Source organism: Olea europaea, chromosome 18 (genome assembly GCF_002742605.1).
Source record: "Olea europaea var. sylvestris chromosome 18, O_europaea_v1, whole genome shotgun sequence".
In the NCBI taxonomy this organism is placed as follows: Eukaryota; Viridiplantae; Streptophyta; class Magnoliopsida; order Lamiales; family Oleaceae; genus Olea; species Olea europaea.
This window is the reverse complement of record NC_036254.1, coordinates 16,247,530-16,268,542: the sequence shown is the minus strand read 5'-3', so window position 1 is coordinate 16,268,542 and position 21,013 is coordinate 16,247,530. Positions and strand designations below refer to the sequence as shown.

At 33.1% G+C, this 21,013-nt stretch overlaps 1 protein-coding gene across 1 annotated transcript; it reads left to right on the top strand.

Moving 5' to 3' along the window:
- The first annotated feature begins 19,263 nt into the window (after window positions 1–19,263).
- LOC111366798 (zinc finger MYM-type protein 1-like) lies at window positions 19,264–20,569 on the top strand. The gene is made up of 3 exons (XM_022987493.1): window positions 19,264–19,474; window positions 19,614–20,383; window positions 20,507–20,569. The coding sequence occupies exons 1-3, from the start codon at window positions 19,264–19,266 to the stop codon at window positions 20,567–20,569; spliced, it is 1,044 nt and encodes a 347-aa protein (XP_022843261.1).
- The last annotated feature ends 444 nt before the right edge of the window (window positions 20,570–21,013 follow it).

The following is a 21,013-nucleotide window of genomic DNA, read 5'->3' as shown; positions in this document are numbered from 1 at the left end:
CCCTACAATAGTAAAATCATCCCCAAACTACTATAAATTTGGTCAAAGATATATATTGCAATAATTTTTGGGTTTAGCATCTATGTTCCACTATTTTAACATATCAAGCATATGAATCAACCCATTACTTTATAAAGCTAAACTTAATTCATATGTGCAAATAATATCAAAATTTACATGAATAAGAACCAATTAATTTAAGAATGTAATATATCCACAGTACATAAACTAACAATAATTTCAAATATATTTGCTGGCAAGGCTACCTAACACTCACAAGCACATAATAAACAAGAAATTTTTTTGGAATTTTTTCAATAGAAGTAGAAACATACAATCACACAAGAATAATAAAATTAAAATGTTTTCTTCTTACCCCCCAAACTTAAGTAGATAATGTCTTCAATGTTTTAAAATATAATCTAGCACATAAAGGGGAGGGGATGAAAGGAATAATGTACTCCTCAAATTTTTCTATCTGATATTGGAAGTAGGTTTTTAGATCATTCAATTCCATTCTTTAGCTTCTTATGCTTCTTTTTTTTATATCTCTGTACCTTTGAAAGAAGAAGATAAATATAAGAGTCAAGAAGCAATTTAAATGCAATAATGTGGTGTGTATGATAATCGATATTTTTAAGCCACCAAAGCCTTGAAAAATGTGTCACGTGTATTTTTTTATTGTTATTAACTAAATATATGATTTTCTTTTAATAGGCTTAATATAAATATAATGACCCTCTTATTGAAACGAAAATATGCCTAAAACTAATATACCTTAATAGACTATATGAAATACAAATACAAAAAGCATAGTAAATAAAAGGGTCAGAAATCGAGTTACCTTCTAATAAGCACTTAATTTTAAGTCTTTATCTAGACTTTTGCACAAATGATTCATGGAATTTTGAAAATGGTTTTGGAGATCTTGCTTAGCTCGCTCAATTTGACTTTGTTCTATAATTCACAAACTCTCCAAAATCGTACTTTGCTCTCTTGAATACATTATGATTTGCCTAAATTAAACAATTCGAACTCAAGTAAAAATACTTCATTCTCTTCATCGGCTTTAATCACAAAATCAATGAAGTTGGATATTTGCATGCTAACCCATCTTTTTTGAATGCTACTAATTCGTCTGGCTCCTTCATGATTAATACCATAGTTTCTACATATTCTATTTCTTTAGTTGTTAATTCGTCGGGTTGAATAATGAAGAGATCCTCCATTGGCACGTTATTTGGCTCATTCAAAATTATCTGATCTTCAATCTCTTCGAGTTTTTGCATGATGATGTCTCCTATAGCTATCTCAATGTAATCATCTTGTTCTTTATTTGGACTGCAGAAGATAGCTTTCCTCACTTTCTCTAGAGTTTCCAATAACAAGTAATTTTTAGTACAATGCAATGCACCACAGTAGTCACATGTCAATCTAATCTCTTCATGAATAATAGATTTAATATTTAATCCTTCAGGGAGGCATCATCATATTGTATTCCCACTTTTTAAGTTTTTATCTAATAAGGAATTCTTCAAAGAGCATGTCACCAAGTAGGAATCAATCATTGTAATTTTTTTATCCATTGCTTCTTTTTATTCCCTATCAATGGATCAATGAAACACAAATAGATCAATTGAAAAGAGAGAGAGAGAGAGAGAGAGAGAGAGAGAGAGAAATCAAACAAAAGTAAGAAATAATTAAAACCAATATTAAAGAAAAATAGTCCTTGACAATGGCTCAAAAACTTGTCGTCGATTTTTTTATCCTGCAAATGTATGGATCGTTACAAGTAATATATTAGATCAACGAGTCCAAATATTGTTCCTAAGAGAAATACTATCTAACAATTGGTTAAATTATTCCTAACATAATTTGATTGAGAGCAAATAATAAGGTTCATAACTGATGTTTATATTATTCCAACTAAACTAAATTATCTAACGTACACAATTTATCAAATTTAGGTTTTAAAAATATGAATGTGCATGCTAGGACTTACAGTTTTACTCATGGGTCTCCTTTATTCGCCAATCAAAATTCATTACTATTGTAGTGTTCAATTTAAAGCTGTGAAATCCTTCTTTTCTTCTGGGAGGCTGATTTTTTAGATCAACCAGCCGAAGCCCCTGGCGCTTTCCCTGAGACTGGTGCCTATTCCCTTTTCAAATGGGCGAAAGCCCGATCTAGCAGAGACCTTCCCCTTTTTCTTTTTTTAAAAAAGGTCTGCCGCTGCCATATAGTATTCATCTATACCTGGTGATAAATAAAGCATCCGTACCTCCACGAGAACATGGTTACTGCTTACATGGGGGGTTGCGGTCCCCAAACCCCCAGCATGACTACGTACTCCAATTTGACCTAGCTGGCAAGTGATCCCAGTTCACGCAATCCCATCACTGTTCATGATGAGTGTCTTAAATTGCTTCACGTTTAAGACACTGGAATTCTTCTAAAGTGTTCAATTTACCTCTTCTGAGTTCTCATTGAGTCTAATTAACTAATTCAATTTCATGTCTCTATGTCAATCAATCTTAATTAAACGAAATATTAGTTCTAAGAATTCATCTAATGATTACAATAATTAGTATAGGTATCACTATATGTTATACTAATTTATTGAATTTTACCATGTGGTCTAAATCTTAAGCTCACCTCTTAATTCGTAAAAGACATATAAAATCATTAAATTAGTGGTCAAGTAATTCAGAGCATTAAACTCATATAAAATCAACACACATATATGTAAAGAGTTAGAATCTTGAATACAAGAAAAAAAAGGATCACACATCGATTACATTGTTCGTCCTAACTATGAATTTAGTTACTCATAATAATGAACGAAAAACAGAAAGTATAGAATTCATAACTGGGTTTTCAAATCTTGATTATGGAAATTGGATCTTGCATCAAGAATCTTCTTCAATTTCAAAACTCTTCAAACCCTAGGTAAGCAGGTAGCGCCTTGGCACCAAAACTTTTAATTATGCACTTTGGTGGCGTTACGGTGCTACCGTTCGGGTAAAACTCAACACTGCGCATCATTCATTATTTTTATCACAATTTTTTTTTAATGTCCAATTGAGACGATTCAAATTGAGTTGTAATGATAAATCAAAGGGTAAAATTTTACAGCCCTTTTCTAATTTGAATGTTTATAGGCTAAAAATGGGTCTCAATATCCAGCTAAAAATCAGGATTATCCTCGTACGATTGAAAATTGATTTGTAAAAATATCTTGGTTATATTTCTCTTCTTTTGACTTCTAATTACATCCTATTGACCCTTAGCATTCTCGAATCTTCATCATGAATTCTGGTACAACTTTTGATTATTTATACTTTAGTTTCCAAACTTCGGATCTTGCCCCATTGTGCCATTTTTGATTCTTTATTTCAATTTCACTTTCATTCATCGAGTTTTACCTAATAAATAAAATATACAATAAATTAAGCTATAATTGTTCAAAAGAACTATTAAATGTCTATATTTCTAGGTCCAAATAAATGTATAAAATACACTTATCAAGCCCTTAGATCCTTTAAGGTTACTAGGAACAATGGTATTTACATCTGCACGCTAATGTTACAGGCAGATTAAATTCCACAATCACTGACCCTGATCACACACAAAATGGCACAATAGGTTAGCTTATGTGTTAAGGCACTTAAGTTTCTTAACGATAAGGGTGTGTTTGGTATGAATCAGTGACTGACATGCCATTTTGCGACATTTTGTGCTTGGTAAACATCATAGGATGTCATTTGTATCGACCAAAAACACACAACTGGATGCCCATGAAATGAAGCTGGACTAAGTGTTACATTTAGGGCCCAACCCATATATTTGACTTAAAGTGTTACTATATATTTTTGGCCCATTGTCTTTAGGGCAACTTACAAAAATACCCTCAAAATCAGGGGTCTTTTGAAAAATCATATGAAAATTTTTTTGAAAGTAAAAAATACTTTGTAATATTAAAAAGTGACATAATGTCACTTTTTTTTCTTTTTTTTTTTTTATAATAAAAATTGCCACTTTTTTTTTTTTAAGGTGACATAGTGTCACTTTTTTAATAAAAAATGACATACAATGCCACTCTTATTAAAAAATGATGTTTGTCCCATTAATTTCATATACTAGGGGATTTCACTTGGAAAAGAAAATGTTCCATACTAATGGATTTGGGTCCATAACAATGGGTTCAAATGCACGAGATCTTGTAGCACTTATCAATGAAGCCCTAAAAAGGTGACCTACACTAAAAAAGAAAGTGACAATTACTAAAAAAAAATTTACAAAAATATAAAAAAGTGACATATTAAAAAAAGTGACAAATGCTCAAAAAGTAACAAAATTCAAATTAAGTGACACTAAAAAATGTAACAAAACAGGTGACACAAATTTTAAAAAAGTAACAGAAAAAACTTTGCATTTGTGCTTTGATCAGTCCATTGAAGCATTATGTCATTGCCACCATAGGAACTCCCAAACTCAATGGCAGCAATTTTTATTTCCCACGAGTAAAATTCACTTATTTTACTCTTGTTAAAAATGAATTCTATAATTCACTAACTTCATCATTATTTCTCAAATTTACCTATCCATGCCTTGTGAGTAAAGTGAAAAAAATTGGTCCTAAACTTCAAAGTTCAACATGTAAATTGACTCACAACAAAGCATATAGTATTAAAATTGAAGCTTCAAAATCAACTCCAATTTCATCAACTCAAAATTTCTACACTCCCATTGTCTTTCCCAAGGCAAAGCAGATTTGTTGGCTACCCCAATTAATCACCCAACCGACTAAAACCCAATTTACCACCAGCTACTCCAATTAATCACCATACCAAGGCGACTTGAGCAAAGTAATCTCTATTTTTCTGAATAAGCTTAATAATCTCCTCCTTTGTTTGCTTTCCTTCATACTGCTTCAAGTCATCACTGCAGATCTAAAGCGAAGGGGTATTGGAATTCCAACCACTCAATTCAACATCTATTTCATTCATCGAAATGCTCTTCACATCTTCGATTAATCATGACAGGAGATATTCATTTTTAATTCTCTGCAGCCATTTTCTCCTCCCTTTGCTCTATGCAATGGGCAGCCCCTTTATTTGCTGTTTGGAAATATGTTTTCGCATACGCCACCACTAACGTCGATGGTGGCTATGGAAGGAGGAATTTTGCTGTGGAGATGCAAGAACTAAGGTGTGATTGTTGCATTGGTATTTGGAAGATTAGCTATTACTTGTGGTTGTATCTATACATAACTGTGGAGACAAAGGTGAAAATGAACACGAAGGAGAGGAAGATGGGTTATAGATCTAGGATGTATTAATAACCGTTGATTGGTTTAATTAGTTTTAAACGGGTATGATTCAAATTAGTTAGTTTAGGAGGGTATTGAGCCTAATTTTCCCTCGTCTATTCTATATTGCACACGGTTTAAACCCTTTGCTTTCAGCTCCTTTTTGCGAGATCCATTACCTCTTCCTTTGTTAGCACTTTGGCCAACATTCTAGCTGCTGTTTTACCTTCCCTACTGTCGTTTCCTCTCTGTCTTGTTGCTGTCTAAATCCATGTTGTTTCTACGTGATCCATTGGCTGCTTCCTTTGAGGCCTTGAGAGTGATTCTTGGTTCGTTCTAGTAGTGATACCTTGTGTGATTTTGGGTAACAAATCTAATCCTTGTTTAATTCACTTTTGATGTAAAACTTCATGAAATCGATAGGGAAATGTTTGATTTCATTCACAGCTTATTATTCCAATTGTTATTAATTGATTAGGAACTAATTTTGTGTTTGTTTGATCAATTGAAGGTTTTATTTACTCCACAAGAAATGTATGACTACCATGTAGAGAAGAGCTTTAATATACAATTAGGATATAAGCAAATAAATTGATAGTTTTTAATCAATATACAAATAAAACATATCTTTTTGTTTCGTAAAACGGATAAATCTTAAATTAGTGGTATTAATAAATTTATATCAAGTTTAAAAGTTTCACGTAAGTCCATCTCTTTTACAAAATAATTTTCACAATTTTTATCAAGTTTGAAATAGAGGTAAATAGACACTATGGAAATTAATTGTAAAGAGAGATTAAAGAAGATTGACTGCATAGTATTGATTCATTCAATATAATACTAATAGCGGTTTTCTACCTATCACGAGCTACAATATTAACAGAATACTGTACATATAAGAAAAAGTATTTACATAATTATTTACATGTAGATGAGGTGTTAAAAAAATGTGGTGAAGTTTTTTTGATTAAGTTGAAGAAATTCCTACCCTATCATATCTAATCACATCGTGTGTATGTAAACCATTATGCAAACTATTATGTACATATAGCACAACCACTAAATGTATTTATTTATATCAAATATTTGATAATATCTATTTGTGATTAACTTACAAATAAGTAATAAGATTTATAAGATAAAAACATTTAGTTATTTATAATCTCTAACATGCATTGCTAGATGATGGTGCCATTGGAGAAACACCAATCTTGAATCACTGTTGATAAAGTATGACTCTGGATAACGGTTTGATAATAGCATCAATAAATTGATCTGTACTGGAGAAATGAGAGATACAAAGAACACTAGCTTGTACACAGTTTCGCATAAAACGAAAGTCAATAACTAAAGGGTCATTCTCTTTGTATTTCAGTTTTGTAGTTTTGAGTTTTAAATTCATTTTAGGTTTTGTGTTTTGAGTGCCTGTTTTGACATTGTTAAAAATACGTTCTTTTTGTGATTTTGTAAAACTGTTTCTCAAAACATAAAAATGGAAAACGCGATTTCTTTGAAATTTTGAGAATAATTTTTAACAATTGCTGAAAATCACCTCTAGTCACCACTGCCACCACCATCAAAAGTCACCATTGTTAACAATTTTTAACAATGCCACCACCAGTCACCACTGCCAACCAAAATCAATGCAACCGCCACTACCATTGCTGAAAATCACCATCGTCAACCGCCACCACCACCACCACCACCATCAACACCATAAACCATCGTCAAAATCAACACAACCACCATCATCAACCATCAACCAAAATCAATACAACCACCATCACCATGAACCATCAACCAATGCCACCGTACCATCACTATCAACCACTGGAAAAGGAAAGAAATGCAGAAGACAAAGAAGAAATGGGAGAAACACCGAAATGAAAATAAACAAAAATCAACATCACCACCACCACAATCAAACATACCACCACCAAATCAACCAAAATCAATAACGAAATTTGCCTCCCCCAAACTTCAGTTGACACCGAAGAGAGAGGAGATGGAGACAAGCCTAAACAAATGGGTCGAGATGTTGCGCTCATAGCAGTGTCGCCTCCCCACGCCAGCGTCAACATCGACGCATCACCTTCGTCGCCTCACCACACTGAAGTAGGCATCAAGAAGAGAGGAGAAAGAGAGTTGAATGAAGAAAGAAAGGAACAGAAGAAAGAAGGGAGACAGCTCAATGGTTTCTCTCTCCTATTTTCCGCATTTTCAACATTTTTAGGTTTTTTTTACAGAAAACACCCAAAACGTTTTGCGTTTTCTTTACAATTTTTTTTTTTGTTTTTGAAAAGTTTTCGAAAATGGAAAAGGGACCAAGTTTTTTAGTATTTTCAAAAATCGAAAATAGAAAACGGGTTGAAAATAGCAAAGAGAAAGGGCCTAAGTCCTTCATTTTTCGAAATTGGGGTAGTAGGAGCTTGCCACAATAAATAATTGGTGATGGATACTAATAAATGTAAGTGTTATGTCCCAAGTTAATCGATTTTGAATATAAATACTTTTAATATGATTAATGTAATTTTATTCATGGCAAATCTACAATTTAATTGAATCATTATTCTAACAAATTAATTAATAAAGCTGTAGGTTCAAGTCTTAGTAACTTGTTAATCACGAGAGATTGTGATCATGAGAAACAAATTACATATGACAGAATCTCAAATTATTCATGATTGTAAGTAATAATGAGATACAACTATTGTTATTATAGAAAGATGAGCACGTCATTTTTCACTTATGAAGTGAGCTAATTTCACAAGTTAAAATTCATTGACATTTAAATGGACACATCAAGGTTTTATTAAAAGAACTAAACATTGAAGACTTGCTAGAGAGATTTTACATGGATAAATATTTGAGGGTCAATGATTATTATCTAACGTTCAATTGTGAAATTGGTCTTCTGACTTTAGGTGATCATACTGTCTAATATGAGGATAATCATACTTCGGCAATGTCAGATATTGTTCTAGCAAAAATTGCTAATACTACGTCGTTCGCGGTGTGTCAAAAGTCATATGAAGGCTGTGAATGATCAATAGAGGATTCGTCACTCTTAGATAGTAAAAATTTATGACGTATGTTTTCATTCAGTTAAGTTGATATTGAAATCATTGACCAAGTTGAGTTCACAAGTCCAAAAGAGTTTTGACTATTGTTATCATACAAGTGGGATGAAAGATAGGGTCGATAATCCAGTTTGACACACTTTCATATCTCGTAAGTGATTGGATCATATTGATGAAGGTTGTACAGCGAATGAACAAGTTTTATTTTATAACACCATGTGACATTTCCTATCACATGTATTGTTGTAACACATTGCTAAATTTCAATATGGGACGACGAATGTGAATAATTAATCTAGGTAAACTAATGAAAAATTAAAAGGAGTTTTGATTTATCTTATTTTGATTATACCAAAATAGTAATTCGCATCGTTTGATATTGCGATCAAGAACATAATAGATCACAAACAAAAGATAGAACTAAAAGAATGATACTATGAGTTAGTTAATTGAAAAGTGTTGGACATTTGTAGGATCAATTAATTAAATTATTTATTAATGGAGTTAAGTTAAATGAATGAATTAATTAACTTATGGGCCAAGTCTAATTAATTAAATATTGGGCTGATTTTGTGTAGTAAGTGGATCCAAGTCCACTTTATTGATTTATTTATTTATTTATTTATAATAAAGACATCCACGCATCCTTGGTGAATTTAATGGGTTCATCGAGGAAGGTTGATGCGGGTTAAGGATTCCCCAACTATGTGTGTGTGTGTGTGTGTCGATACACACACACACACACACACAAAATCACAAGGAATGAGGGGGACATAAACCTTACCTCCGAAAAAGAAACAATGCAACCAGTGAATAAAAAAGAAATTAAGGCAATAAATAGGGAAGTACTCCCTATACAATGGAATTAATGTAAAAAAAAAATGGAGCTTAAGCTACATACATCTAAAGCTGGGCAATCCATGTTTGTCGATCTGCACCAGTATCCTAATCTATCATGGTAGGTCAGATAGTCTGTATTCTTGATAGCTTCGGTGATCCCAACCCTCTGAAGCAAGGAAGTCTGCAACCTAGTACCCCTCTCTGTAGATGTGGAAAATTGTGCCTCTGTCAAAAGAGATGAGGTCTCTGATCTGTCTAAGAATGCCCTAAATTTTCCATGGTCCTTCCCCCTAATGATGAATGAATAGCCATGGTCAAATCTGTCTCAACCCAAATAGTTGGTAACCAATTCCTCTGCCAAATAATCCCATCCAGTATAGCTTTGATCTTGACTTTAAGAATCAAACATGGGCCATACGATGCTGAAAATGCCCTGATATAATGATGTCCTTACTGCTTGCAAAACGATCCTTGACGCATCCATTGGTGTTGATCTTGTAAGATACCATGGGTGGAGTTCGCTAAACAACCATAATAGACATTGGTAGAGAAGAGAAAGTAATGGTGCAAGTGTTATGTCCTCTCACCAATGTACAGCTCTAAGAAGTCCTCCCACATGAAGGAAGGAGACCATGTGGTATATTCTCCAAATATTTCGTCTGGTAACCATATGAATCTTTCTATGCTTTGCATCATTTCTCTTGGTCCATAAAAAACATAATATCAGTAAATAAATGACAATGTGAATGTGTGTCCATAGCAAACATATTGTCCATTAGTTATATTTTCATTGGCAATAACATCTCCGATCAGGTATGGCAGCACTTTAGTGACATCTTTTAGATACTATCATATTAGGAGAAGGGATGAGTTAGAGGTTCCAGAGATGGAGGTATTCTAGATAGTACATTCGCTATGGACACATTCGCACTATAATTCCTTTATTGATATTCTAGTTTTTATGGACCGAGAGGAATGATGCGACTCATAGAAAGATCCACATAGTGGCCAGATGGATTATTTGGAGGGTATATCATATGGTCTCTTTCCTTTGTATGGGTGGACTTCTTAGAGCTGTGCACTGGCGAGGAGACTTAACACTTGCACCACTCTTTGGTATTTCTATGATTGTTCATCCTCAACCGCCACTTATTATGGTTGTTTAGCGTACCCCACCATGGGATCTTAGAAGGTCAACACTAATAGATGTGTCAAGATAGATTTACGAGTAGTGGAGGCATCATTAAGGACTACACAAGACAGTGCATCAAGGCATTCTCAGCATTGTATGGCCCATGTTTGATTCTAGAAGTCGAGCTTAGAGTTATACTAGATGGGATTTTGTTAGCCAAAAGAGTTGGGTTATAAGCTATTTTGGTTTAGGCAAATTCAACTCTGGCTATTCACTACATCACCAAGGGTAAAAGGACTATGGAAGATTCAGGGTACGCTTTTTCAACATCTTCGGAGGGATGGGATCATCAGTGCTATCAGGAGTATGAACCATCTGACTTACTATGACAAATTAGGATACTAGTGCAGATCAATAGACATGGATTGCCCAGCTTTAGAGATTTGCAATTTAGGCTTCATTTTTTGCGTTAATTCCATTATACAAGGCATTAGTACTACCCTATTTATTGCCTTAATTTATTTTTTATTCACTTGTTACATTGTTGCTTTTTCGTAGGTAACGTTTATGTCTCCTTCCGTCCATGTATTCTTGATTTTTATTACATATATATGGTTGGAGAATCCTTAACCCCCATCAACCTTCCTCGGTGTATACTAAAAAATCATTGTCGTTATTAAAAAAAATCACTACAACTACTCTACATAGATCTTTTTGGACCTTCTAGAATCACTAGCTTGGGTGGAAAACATTATGCTTTCATCATTGTCGATAGCTTTTCTAGAGTCACTTAGGTTATACTCTTAAATAGTAAAGATGAAGCTTTGAATGTATTTAAATAGTTTTACAAAAAGGTTCAAAATGAAAAGGATATTCCATTACAACTATTATGGGCGATTATGGTGGAGGATTTGATAACATCACTTTTGATAATTTTTGTAACGAAAATGGATATGAACATAATTTCTCGATTCCTAGAACTCCTCAACAAAATGGTGTAGTAGAAAGGAAAAATCACACATTTTAAGAAATGGGTAGGTACAATACTTAATGAAAATAGCATGCCAAAATACTTTTGAGCCGAAGCGGTTAACACCACTTGCTATATTGTTATTAGAGTTTTAGTGAGTCAAAAGGAAACGATAAGCCCCTATGAGCTTTGAAAAAATAGAATTCCTAATATTAGTTATTTCAAAATTTTTGGTTACAAATGCTTTATTCTGAACACATAAGAAAATTCCAAAATTTTGATTCAAAATCCTATATTGGAATCTTCTAAGGTATTTATTAACTAGCAAATCTTATAGAGACTTTAACAAAAGAGCTCTGGTCATTGAAAAATCTATACATGCACTTTCGATGAACCTAATCCTATTGATCATGAGAAAGGTATTGCAAGTAAAGTAGGATTATAAATTCTTTTTGATGAAATAATTACTCAAGACCAAAACAAGGAAGATCCAAAAGATGAACACAAGGAAGAACCTAACGTTCAACAAAGTGAAATAGAACCTATAGAAGTGCAAAATGATCTCTCTCTACCAAAAGAATGATGGTTTTTTCCTTTTCACCTAAAAGAACTAATTATCGGTGATCCATCCAAAGGAATTACTGCTAGAGTTTCCACTAACAATCATCTTAATAGTGTACTTTCATTTCGTAAATTGAACTAAAAAATTTCAAGGAAGCGTAATATGATGAGTTGTGGATTCTACCTATGCAAAAATCAATTTGAAATAAAATATGTTTATGTTAGTTGTTAGACCAAATGATCAAACACTCATTGCTAAAAATGGTTTTTTAGAAATAAATGAGATGAAAATGGGATAAATGTGCATAATAAAGCTAGATTAGTGGCCCAAGATTTCAATCAAGAAGAATGTATCGATTTTGAGGAAATCTTCACAGCAGTTGCTAGATTAGAATCTATTCGCATACTTATATCATTTTCCCGTCATAAAGGATTAATTCTTTATCAAATGGATTTAAAAATACATTTCTAAATGGTTTTATTCAAGAAGAAGTTTTCGTTGAGCAATCCCTTGATTTTAAAAATCACAAGTATACAAACTATTTTTTTTAATTTTAGAAAGGCTCTTTACAATTTAACATAAGCTTCTAGAGCGTGGTATGAAAAATTGAGCAAATTTCTACTTTTAAATGATTTTTCAATAGGCAAAGCTGATACTACTCTTTTCATCAAAACTCAAAAGAATGATATGATTGTTGTTCAAATTTATGTTGAAGATATTATATTTGTTGTTCAAATTTATGTTGAAGAATTTTCAAAATGCATGAGCTTGAAATTTGAAATGAACATGATGAGAAAACTTAAATTCTTCCTTGGATTCCAATTAAACAAACTAGTGATGGAATTTTCGTCAATCAAAATAAGCCCCTATCTAGTTTCCATTCTTTCTTCATCAAAATGAAAAATATGACCGTTATTCATCAAATCAAGCCACTAATTTTGAATTTCTATCTCTTGTGTGGAGCCCGTAACGGTTATATTTTTCATTCTCATTCTTCGAAAAATGAGAAACAAACGGGGGTTAAGTATATATTGGACATGCTCAGAAGGTTTGAAATGGATGACTTGAAGCTAATGAACACTCCTACAAGTACATCCATAAAATCAGACAAAGATGATCAAGGTACTCCCTGTTGACGTAACTAAATATCGAGGTATAATCAGATCCCTTTCTTTACTTAACCATAAGTAGAACTGATATTATGTTTAGTGTGTGTTTATGTGCTATATTTCAATCAAATCCAAAAGAATCACACGATAGAGCTGTAAAAAAATTAATTTGTAGATATCTTAGTGGCATTGGAACCTTGGGCTTTGGTTTTCATAGGAGACACACATTGATCTACATAGTTATTCGGATGCCGATTGAGCTGGTTACACAATTGATCGCAAAAGCACTAGCGAAACATGTCATTTTCTAGGCTTTGTACTTGTGTCATGGTTTAGTAAGAAACAAAATTTCGTTGCATTGTCTATTGTTGAAGCCGAATATATCTTGGCCTCTAGTTGTTGTGCACAAGTGTTATAGATGAAACAAACTCTTAGTGATTATCACTTGTTATTTGATCATATGCCTATCATGTGTGATAACACTAATGCCATAAATTTGTCAAAAAAAATCCCATTTTGCGCTCTCGAATGAAGCATACTGAGATTAGACATCACTTTCTAAAAGATCATACACAAAAGGGAGATATTGTGCTAGAATTTGTGAAAGCGAAAAATCAATTGGCTGATATCTTCACTAAACCTTTAGCACTTGATTGATTCTCACATATTCGAAGAGGTTTACAAATTATTGATAAATTAGAAGTGTGTAGCTAAGTTAGAGTCATACTATTTGTTCATACATGCTTTTATATGTGGCACTATTTATTTTATACTTGACTTAGAACGAAAAAATGGGGGATGAAATTGGACGAGTCAAACGGACTATCCAAGCACCTTGTCTGGTTTGATAGAAACCTCAACTCTAAACCAGTTTTGTCAATCTGGACGTCCGTTCAAGGGGATTTCAAATTTTAAAATCCCCAAACACATTATTTATCTCTCATTTTCTTCCATTTCTCTCGCGTCTCTCTCCATCAATCACCTCCACATTCTTCATTTTTCCACTTCAAATCATTAATTACTTCTCTAATTCAAATACCACCACTTCTACACTCCATATTCATGAAAAATTTAAACATTTATCCACTAAAAACTTAAAATCCCCCAAATCACAAACCCTAGTGTGATTTTTTGTATTCTCTCCTTTCAAATTTTTTTTGTACAACAATGGGGTCTAAATGGGTGAGACAATGACTCAAGAGTATCGTGAGAAAATCCCCTCAGATCTCCTACGATGAAGAGTTTGAACTAGAACCCCAAGTGCCGCCAACCCTTTTGAAAAATCTCTAATTCTATTTGGTAAAAATGTTGATTTTGCTTATTTTATCATTGAAGCACCCTCATTTCACATAGAAGAATATTTTGAATATATGGGTTATGTGTCAATTGCTACATTGGAGGAACATACATATCCACATCTCATGAAATAATTTTATAAAAACATGGTCATTACTCCTCGTTCGGATGAAACTTCTTGTTTACTTAAAAACATCTGCATTAACATCAACAAAAGCTCTCATCTGAGATATTCTAGAGCTTGAAATGTGTGAAACTCAAATTGTTCTTCATTAAACTCATCCCACTTTGGAGGGATATAATCTTACTCAAGCATGTCGTAGAGTCACTAGGAAGAAAATAGAAAAAATCACCGAACTTAGTGCAAATCAACTCATTCTTCCATGCAAGGTTTTACAAAAACATTATTGTACATGAATATACTCAAAGAGTTTGAAATGACGGAGTTGAAGCCTATGAATACTCCAATAAGTTCTTCAAAACAAATCGGAAAAGACGATCAACGTACTTACGTCGACATAGTAAAATATCGAGATATGATCAGATCTATTCTTTACTTAACCGGTAGTAGACTTGATATTATGTTTAGTGTATGTTTATGTACGAGATTTCAATCTAATCCTAAAAATGGACACATTAGTGTCGTTAAACGACTTTTTAGATATCTTAATGGCACTAGAACATTAGGTCTTTGGTATGCTAAGGGCACTAATATTGATTTAACTAGTATTCGGATGGCGATTGAACTGTTGCACAATTGACGATAAGAGCACTGGCGAAGCTTCTCACTCCTTAGACTACTGACTTGTATCATGGTTTAGTAAGAAACAAAATTATGTTGCATTGTCTACCGTCAAAGTCGAATATATTTAAACCACTAGTTGTGCTCAAGTTTTATAGATGAAACAAATACTAAGTAATTATCATTTACCTTTTGATCATATACCTATCATAGTTGATAATAGTAGTGTCATAAACTTGTCAAAAATATTCAATCTGACATTCTCGAACCAAGAGATTGAGATTAGACACCACTTGTTAAGAAATCATGCACAAAAGGTGATATTACACTAAAATTTGATAATATGAAAAATAATTGGTCGACATTTTCACTAAACCTCTAGCACTTGATAGATTTTCACATATTCGAAGAGATTTGGAATTATTAATGAATTTGAAGTATGTGGCTAAATTGTATGCTTACATGATTGATTTTATATGCACCATTGGTTGAGATTTATATGTTAATTTTTTTTTATAAACTTTACCCAATTGATTATGTTTTGACATTTCATCACTTGTGCTTTGATATATATTTTGCTATGAATGTGATGATCATTCTCTTGTTTAGACTTGCATATATTTGATCTTTGGGCTTAATTGACATGGAATATTACTCTTTACCATGGTTGTGTTAAAGTTTTTATCGTATATGTCGTACTCTTACCTCATATGCATGATCTTTTTGCTTATGTCAAAAAGGGAAAAAATGAGTGAGGTAGATTTGATGTGCATTGAATGATTAAATGATATGCTATAAAACCATCTATTATTTGATATGCTTTAAATGGATGACAATTGGTTTATAAAAGAAAGGGGGAATAGATGTTAAATATGAGATTTTTATCCTTTAGCAATTATTGATATTACGTTGCAAATCGTCTTGTTTGTCATAATCAAAAAGGGAAAAATTGTTGATCTATGATTAATTATAATCTTACAATTTTTATTATAATGAAAAAGTTAATCTTTCATACTAATAATTCAACTTAAGTGATTATAATCTTCAACACATCCAATGACAAATCAATCAATCATCGGAAAAGATTATGATCAAAGCTATCATTACAAATCAAACTCACAATGAAGGTCAAGATTAACTTGAATCCTTCAAGACAAGAGCTTTAAGAGCCAAACATCTAAGAAAGATTAAGACAAAAACTTAAACACTAAACGTCCATGGCTTTTAGTTCAAATATAAAAGTACTAATACTTTGATTTTTAGAAAAAAATGATTAAAGCTCATAAACCATTTTATGCACTAAAAGTTGTTTTGATTTTTATTTGCATAAAATGTTTTGATCAAATGTAAGATTGATTTTCAAAAAGTTACTTGAACTTAGATAATATTTTTAAAACATCACTTACTTTAAAAAAAAAAAAAAAAAAAAAAAAACTAGCTAAAAATACTTTCTAAAAGTTCAAATTTTTCAAAACATTCGATTTAGATCAAATAGAGCCAAAACGAGAAAAATCACCTAGAAGCTGTCAATCGGTTGCAATCGATCGATCAAAACTATTAATCTACCGAAAAACTAAATAGACTAAAATCTGATCATTATGACCTCTGACGTCTTTGTTCAACAACTATATTTTTGTCATTTGAATTTTTGGTGATCACAAGACCCTTATCCAAACTCCCAAAGAGTTTTGCAAATTTTTCTCTATAAATTGGTTCTCTTTTTATATTCAATACGAGGTCGTCAAGTACATTAAAAGAGATAAATATTTTAAGAAAATCCTTAAGCTTACATTGCATTTATTTCTTCTATTTATTCATATTGAAAAACTTTAATTAATTGAATTAAACTCTTAAATCATCATATTCATCAAAGTTTTTCATCTCTCTCTTGGTACTTAACTTACTATTATCATTCATAAATGAAATATATCTTTTGAGTAAATCTTTGAGCTTATATTGCATCTATTTCTTACTTTTTTGTATCAAAAACTTTAATTGATTGAATAAACTTTTAAATCATCACATTCATCAAAGTTTTTCATCTAGTACTTAAGCTATTATTCATAGTTATTCATTAAAGTGTTAGTCTCTCTATAGTACTCATTCATTTATACATTTATTAAGTGAGAAATTCCATTGCAAAATCATTACTTTAAACTTGTGGGTCATATTGAAGTCCTTTAAAAGCCCAATATTGTATAAGGATCAATGCTTTTTGTTTGTAGGTCATCAAAAGCATTGTAAAGTTTCGGATTACACCATAAGTCAATTAATATAGCAAAAAGGCCTTACTTATGATGGAGAGTTTGGTAACGGTGATGTAGATCATTAATTTGGATCGAACATCCACAATTATACCGTTTGCATCATTTCTACTGTTTTACGGTCTTTCTTTTTTGCCAAAGATTATTACTTAATTGATCATCGTGTTCAAAAAAATTTCAGAAACCAATTCACCCCCTTCTTAATTTGTCATTCTTGGGCTACGAGTATGGATTATTGTAAGATTGCATTGTAGTTAGACAAAAGGTTAACTATCATGAAGTCAGTGATCACTCTTTGATAGCATAGTGGTTTTCCCAGCTCTACCATGAGGAATATTTGTCCTCTTGCTGAAACCATTTAGTAGCTTGAAGAATAGCCTGGGATATCATTTTGTGAATCCCATTTGTTCTATGGCGAAAAGAACTCTTATTATCTAAGAGATTTTATGAATGTCGAACTTTTTATTAGTATGGTGATTGAGGGCGGAGCCCCATTAGGCCCAGTGCGGGCCCCATTAGGCCCAGTGCGGGCAGATGCCCGCACTGAACTTTTGGGCTGGCCCAAATTTTTTTTTTAAGCCTAGTTAACAGCAGCCCAAGTGAAGTAACCACAGCCCATAACCCGTTTACCGACCCAGACCCATGACCCATCAATTAAATAACCCGTTTGAAATCAACATCTAACCAAACCCGTTTGAAATCAAAAATCTAATCAAAACCTAATCAAAATCGCGTCTCTCTCCCCATCTCTCGCCTCAGGGTCGCTTGCTTCTCTCGAAGCTCCGCCGGACTCTCGCCGGCTACTTCTACTTCCAGTTCTCCACCGGTGGCCACATCTCCTGGATTAGTTTATCAAATATCCCCAAAGTCGAAACTCGAAACCCCAATTTTCCCCCACCCAAGTCCGCAGGCCGCCGCAACTGAACTGCCATTTTGCATCGATGAAGGTAATATTTCATGAATTGTTCGACTACTAGTGTAAAAAAAGGTGTCCTTTATGTCTATGAAGCTTGTATTTATTGTCATTTATTTCCTGGACTGGCTGGAGCCGCTGGAGTCGGCTGGACAGAATTGTTTCCAGATGAAACGAATGAAATGGAACACGTTTATTTGTATAATAATTTGGCCGTGTTTGAGTGTTTCGATTTGTAATTTAAAATTATTTCCACTGCATTGTAGTATTCTAAGTGTTTTTCCCAATTTTGCAAAATCTTTTCTCAAGAAGATTGTTCAATTCTTGTTCATTGAATTCACTGTTTTTGGCTTAAAAAATGAAGCTCGACCTTCATGTTTATTTGATTGTCGAAAATTTTATGCAGTTGATCTGGATGGAGCATTATTTTCACTGTTTATGCAGTTGATCCGGATGGAGCATGTACTGCTATCCAATTCATGACATTTTACAACATAAACTCCTTTTTAACAGAGGTATTTTATTTGTCAGCCTACTGTCTTGTGTGTTTCATCATTTGTCAACTGGTTTGATGTCTTTAATTGTTTGACCCAAATAAAAGCTTGATTTCAAGTCATCAATTTTACTCCAAAATGAATACTTCCCTTTAACATTGTTGATATTTTAATGGAAATTTTAAATGTGCAGATTTTTTTCCTTCACATTTTTTATTCGTATTCCGAATTCAACTTGTATTAATATTGGTTATAACAACTTGAGATGTGAATTGCACTGCGAATTGAGATTGTGAAATTGTGAATTTATGATTCTTTTGTCATTATGAATTATTCTCACTCACTCCCAGTAATAATTGGATATCAAATGTTTAAATTCAGATATGAAATGAATAGATACTTTCAACGAAAAAGGAACGTAGATAATATTGATGAGGGGGTATCGAATGATGTGGAATTTGATGTCACAAAACTTCCAACTGATCCTGGTCTAAGGATACCTATTTTGGATTACAATGCTAACATCTGAGATGAAGTTCGAAGAGCATATATGTTAAAGGGTCCTTGTCAGCCTGGAGATCATGACTTTCCAAAACGACAATTTGGAGTAACAATTAGACGATTCAATCCTTCGTGGTTTAAAGAGTTCAGTAGTTGGTTGGAGTACAGTATAGAGAAGGACGCTGCTTATTGTTTGTATTGTTATCTTTTCAAAACAAGTTCTGAAAAACAAGGTGGCGGTGAGTCTTTTGTTGGCGAAGGTTTTACATATTGGAAAGATAAAAAAAGACTTCATACTCATGTTGGACTTCATGATAGCGCACATAATCAAGCTCGCATTAAGTGTGAAGTGTTGATGAATCAAGAGCAACACATTCAATTAGTTTTCTACACAATCAGAACAAGCAAGAAGTGCATATGTTACACGTCTTAATGCATCCATTGATTGTGTTCGAGTTCTTTTGCGACAAGGGCTCTCATTTCGAGGTCATGATGAATCTGAGGATTCTCTCAATCCAGGTAAATTCTTAGTGCAATTGCAATTTTTGGTTGCTCATAATGAAGCTATTAATGCCGTTACATTGGGAAATGCTCCTCACAATTGCAAATTGACATCACCTGATGTTCAAAAGGATATAGTAAATGCTTGTGCCATTGAAACGATCAATGTTATTATCAAAGATGTTGGGGACTCATTATTTTCTATTCTAGTTGATGAATCTCGTGATGTGTCAATGAAAGAGAAAATGTCTATTGTTTTACGTTATGTAGACAATAGTGGGTATGTCAATGAACGCTTCATAGGGATTGAACATGTTACAAGTACCACGGCTCTATCACTTAAGACTGCAATTGATAAGGTATTTTCTAGATATAACTTGAGCATGTCTAGACTGAGAGGACAAGGTTATGATGGAGCAAGTAATATGCAAGGTAAGTTTAATGGTCTGAAGACACTAATTTTGAAGGAGAGTCCATGTGCCTTTTACATTCACTGTTTTGCTCATCAACTCCAACTTGCACTTGTGGCTGTGCCAAAGAAGAACATCCCTATTACTAACTTCTTTCGTGTGGTTGGGGACGTGATAAATACTGTTGGAGCATCTTCCAAACGTTGTGATCTTCTTCGAGAAAAACAGTTAGACTTTATTGTTGAGGCATTGGAAAAGGTGAGATTTTAAGTGGACGGGGACTTAATCAAGAAACGACCCTTCAGCGCTCTGGTGATACACGATGGAGTTCACATTATAATTCTTTGGTCAGCTTGCTTGCCATGTTCTCTTCTGTTTTAGATGTACTTGCAACGATTGTTGAAGATGAATCTTGTTCTTATGATTAAAGATCTGATGCAATAAATTTATTGGAGTTGATACAAAAATTTGATTTTGCATTTAATCTACAGTTGATGAGAAGTATCTTGGGGATGTCAAATGAACTGTCAAAGGCATTGCAAAGGAAAGATCAAGATATTGTGAATGCAATGCAATTGGTGAGATTGTGCAAACGACGACTCCAAATAATGAGAGACGAAGGGTGGGACTCTTTTTTGGAAGATGTTCTTTTTGTCAACAACATTACATTCATATACCCAACATGGATGATATGTCTGTACGCCCTGCACTTCGTGGTCGCCCTCAGCGTAATTCTCCAGAAATTACAAATTTACATCATTACCGAGTAGATTTGTTCTATTCTGTCATCGATTTACAATTTCAAGAATTGAATGATCGTTTCTCGGAGGTAAATACAAAGTTACTCCTTTTTGTAGCTTGTTTATGTCCACAAGATTTATTTTCTTC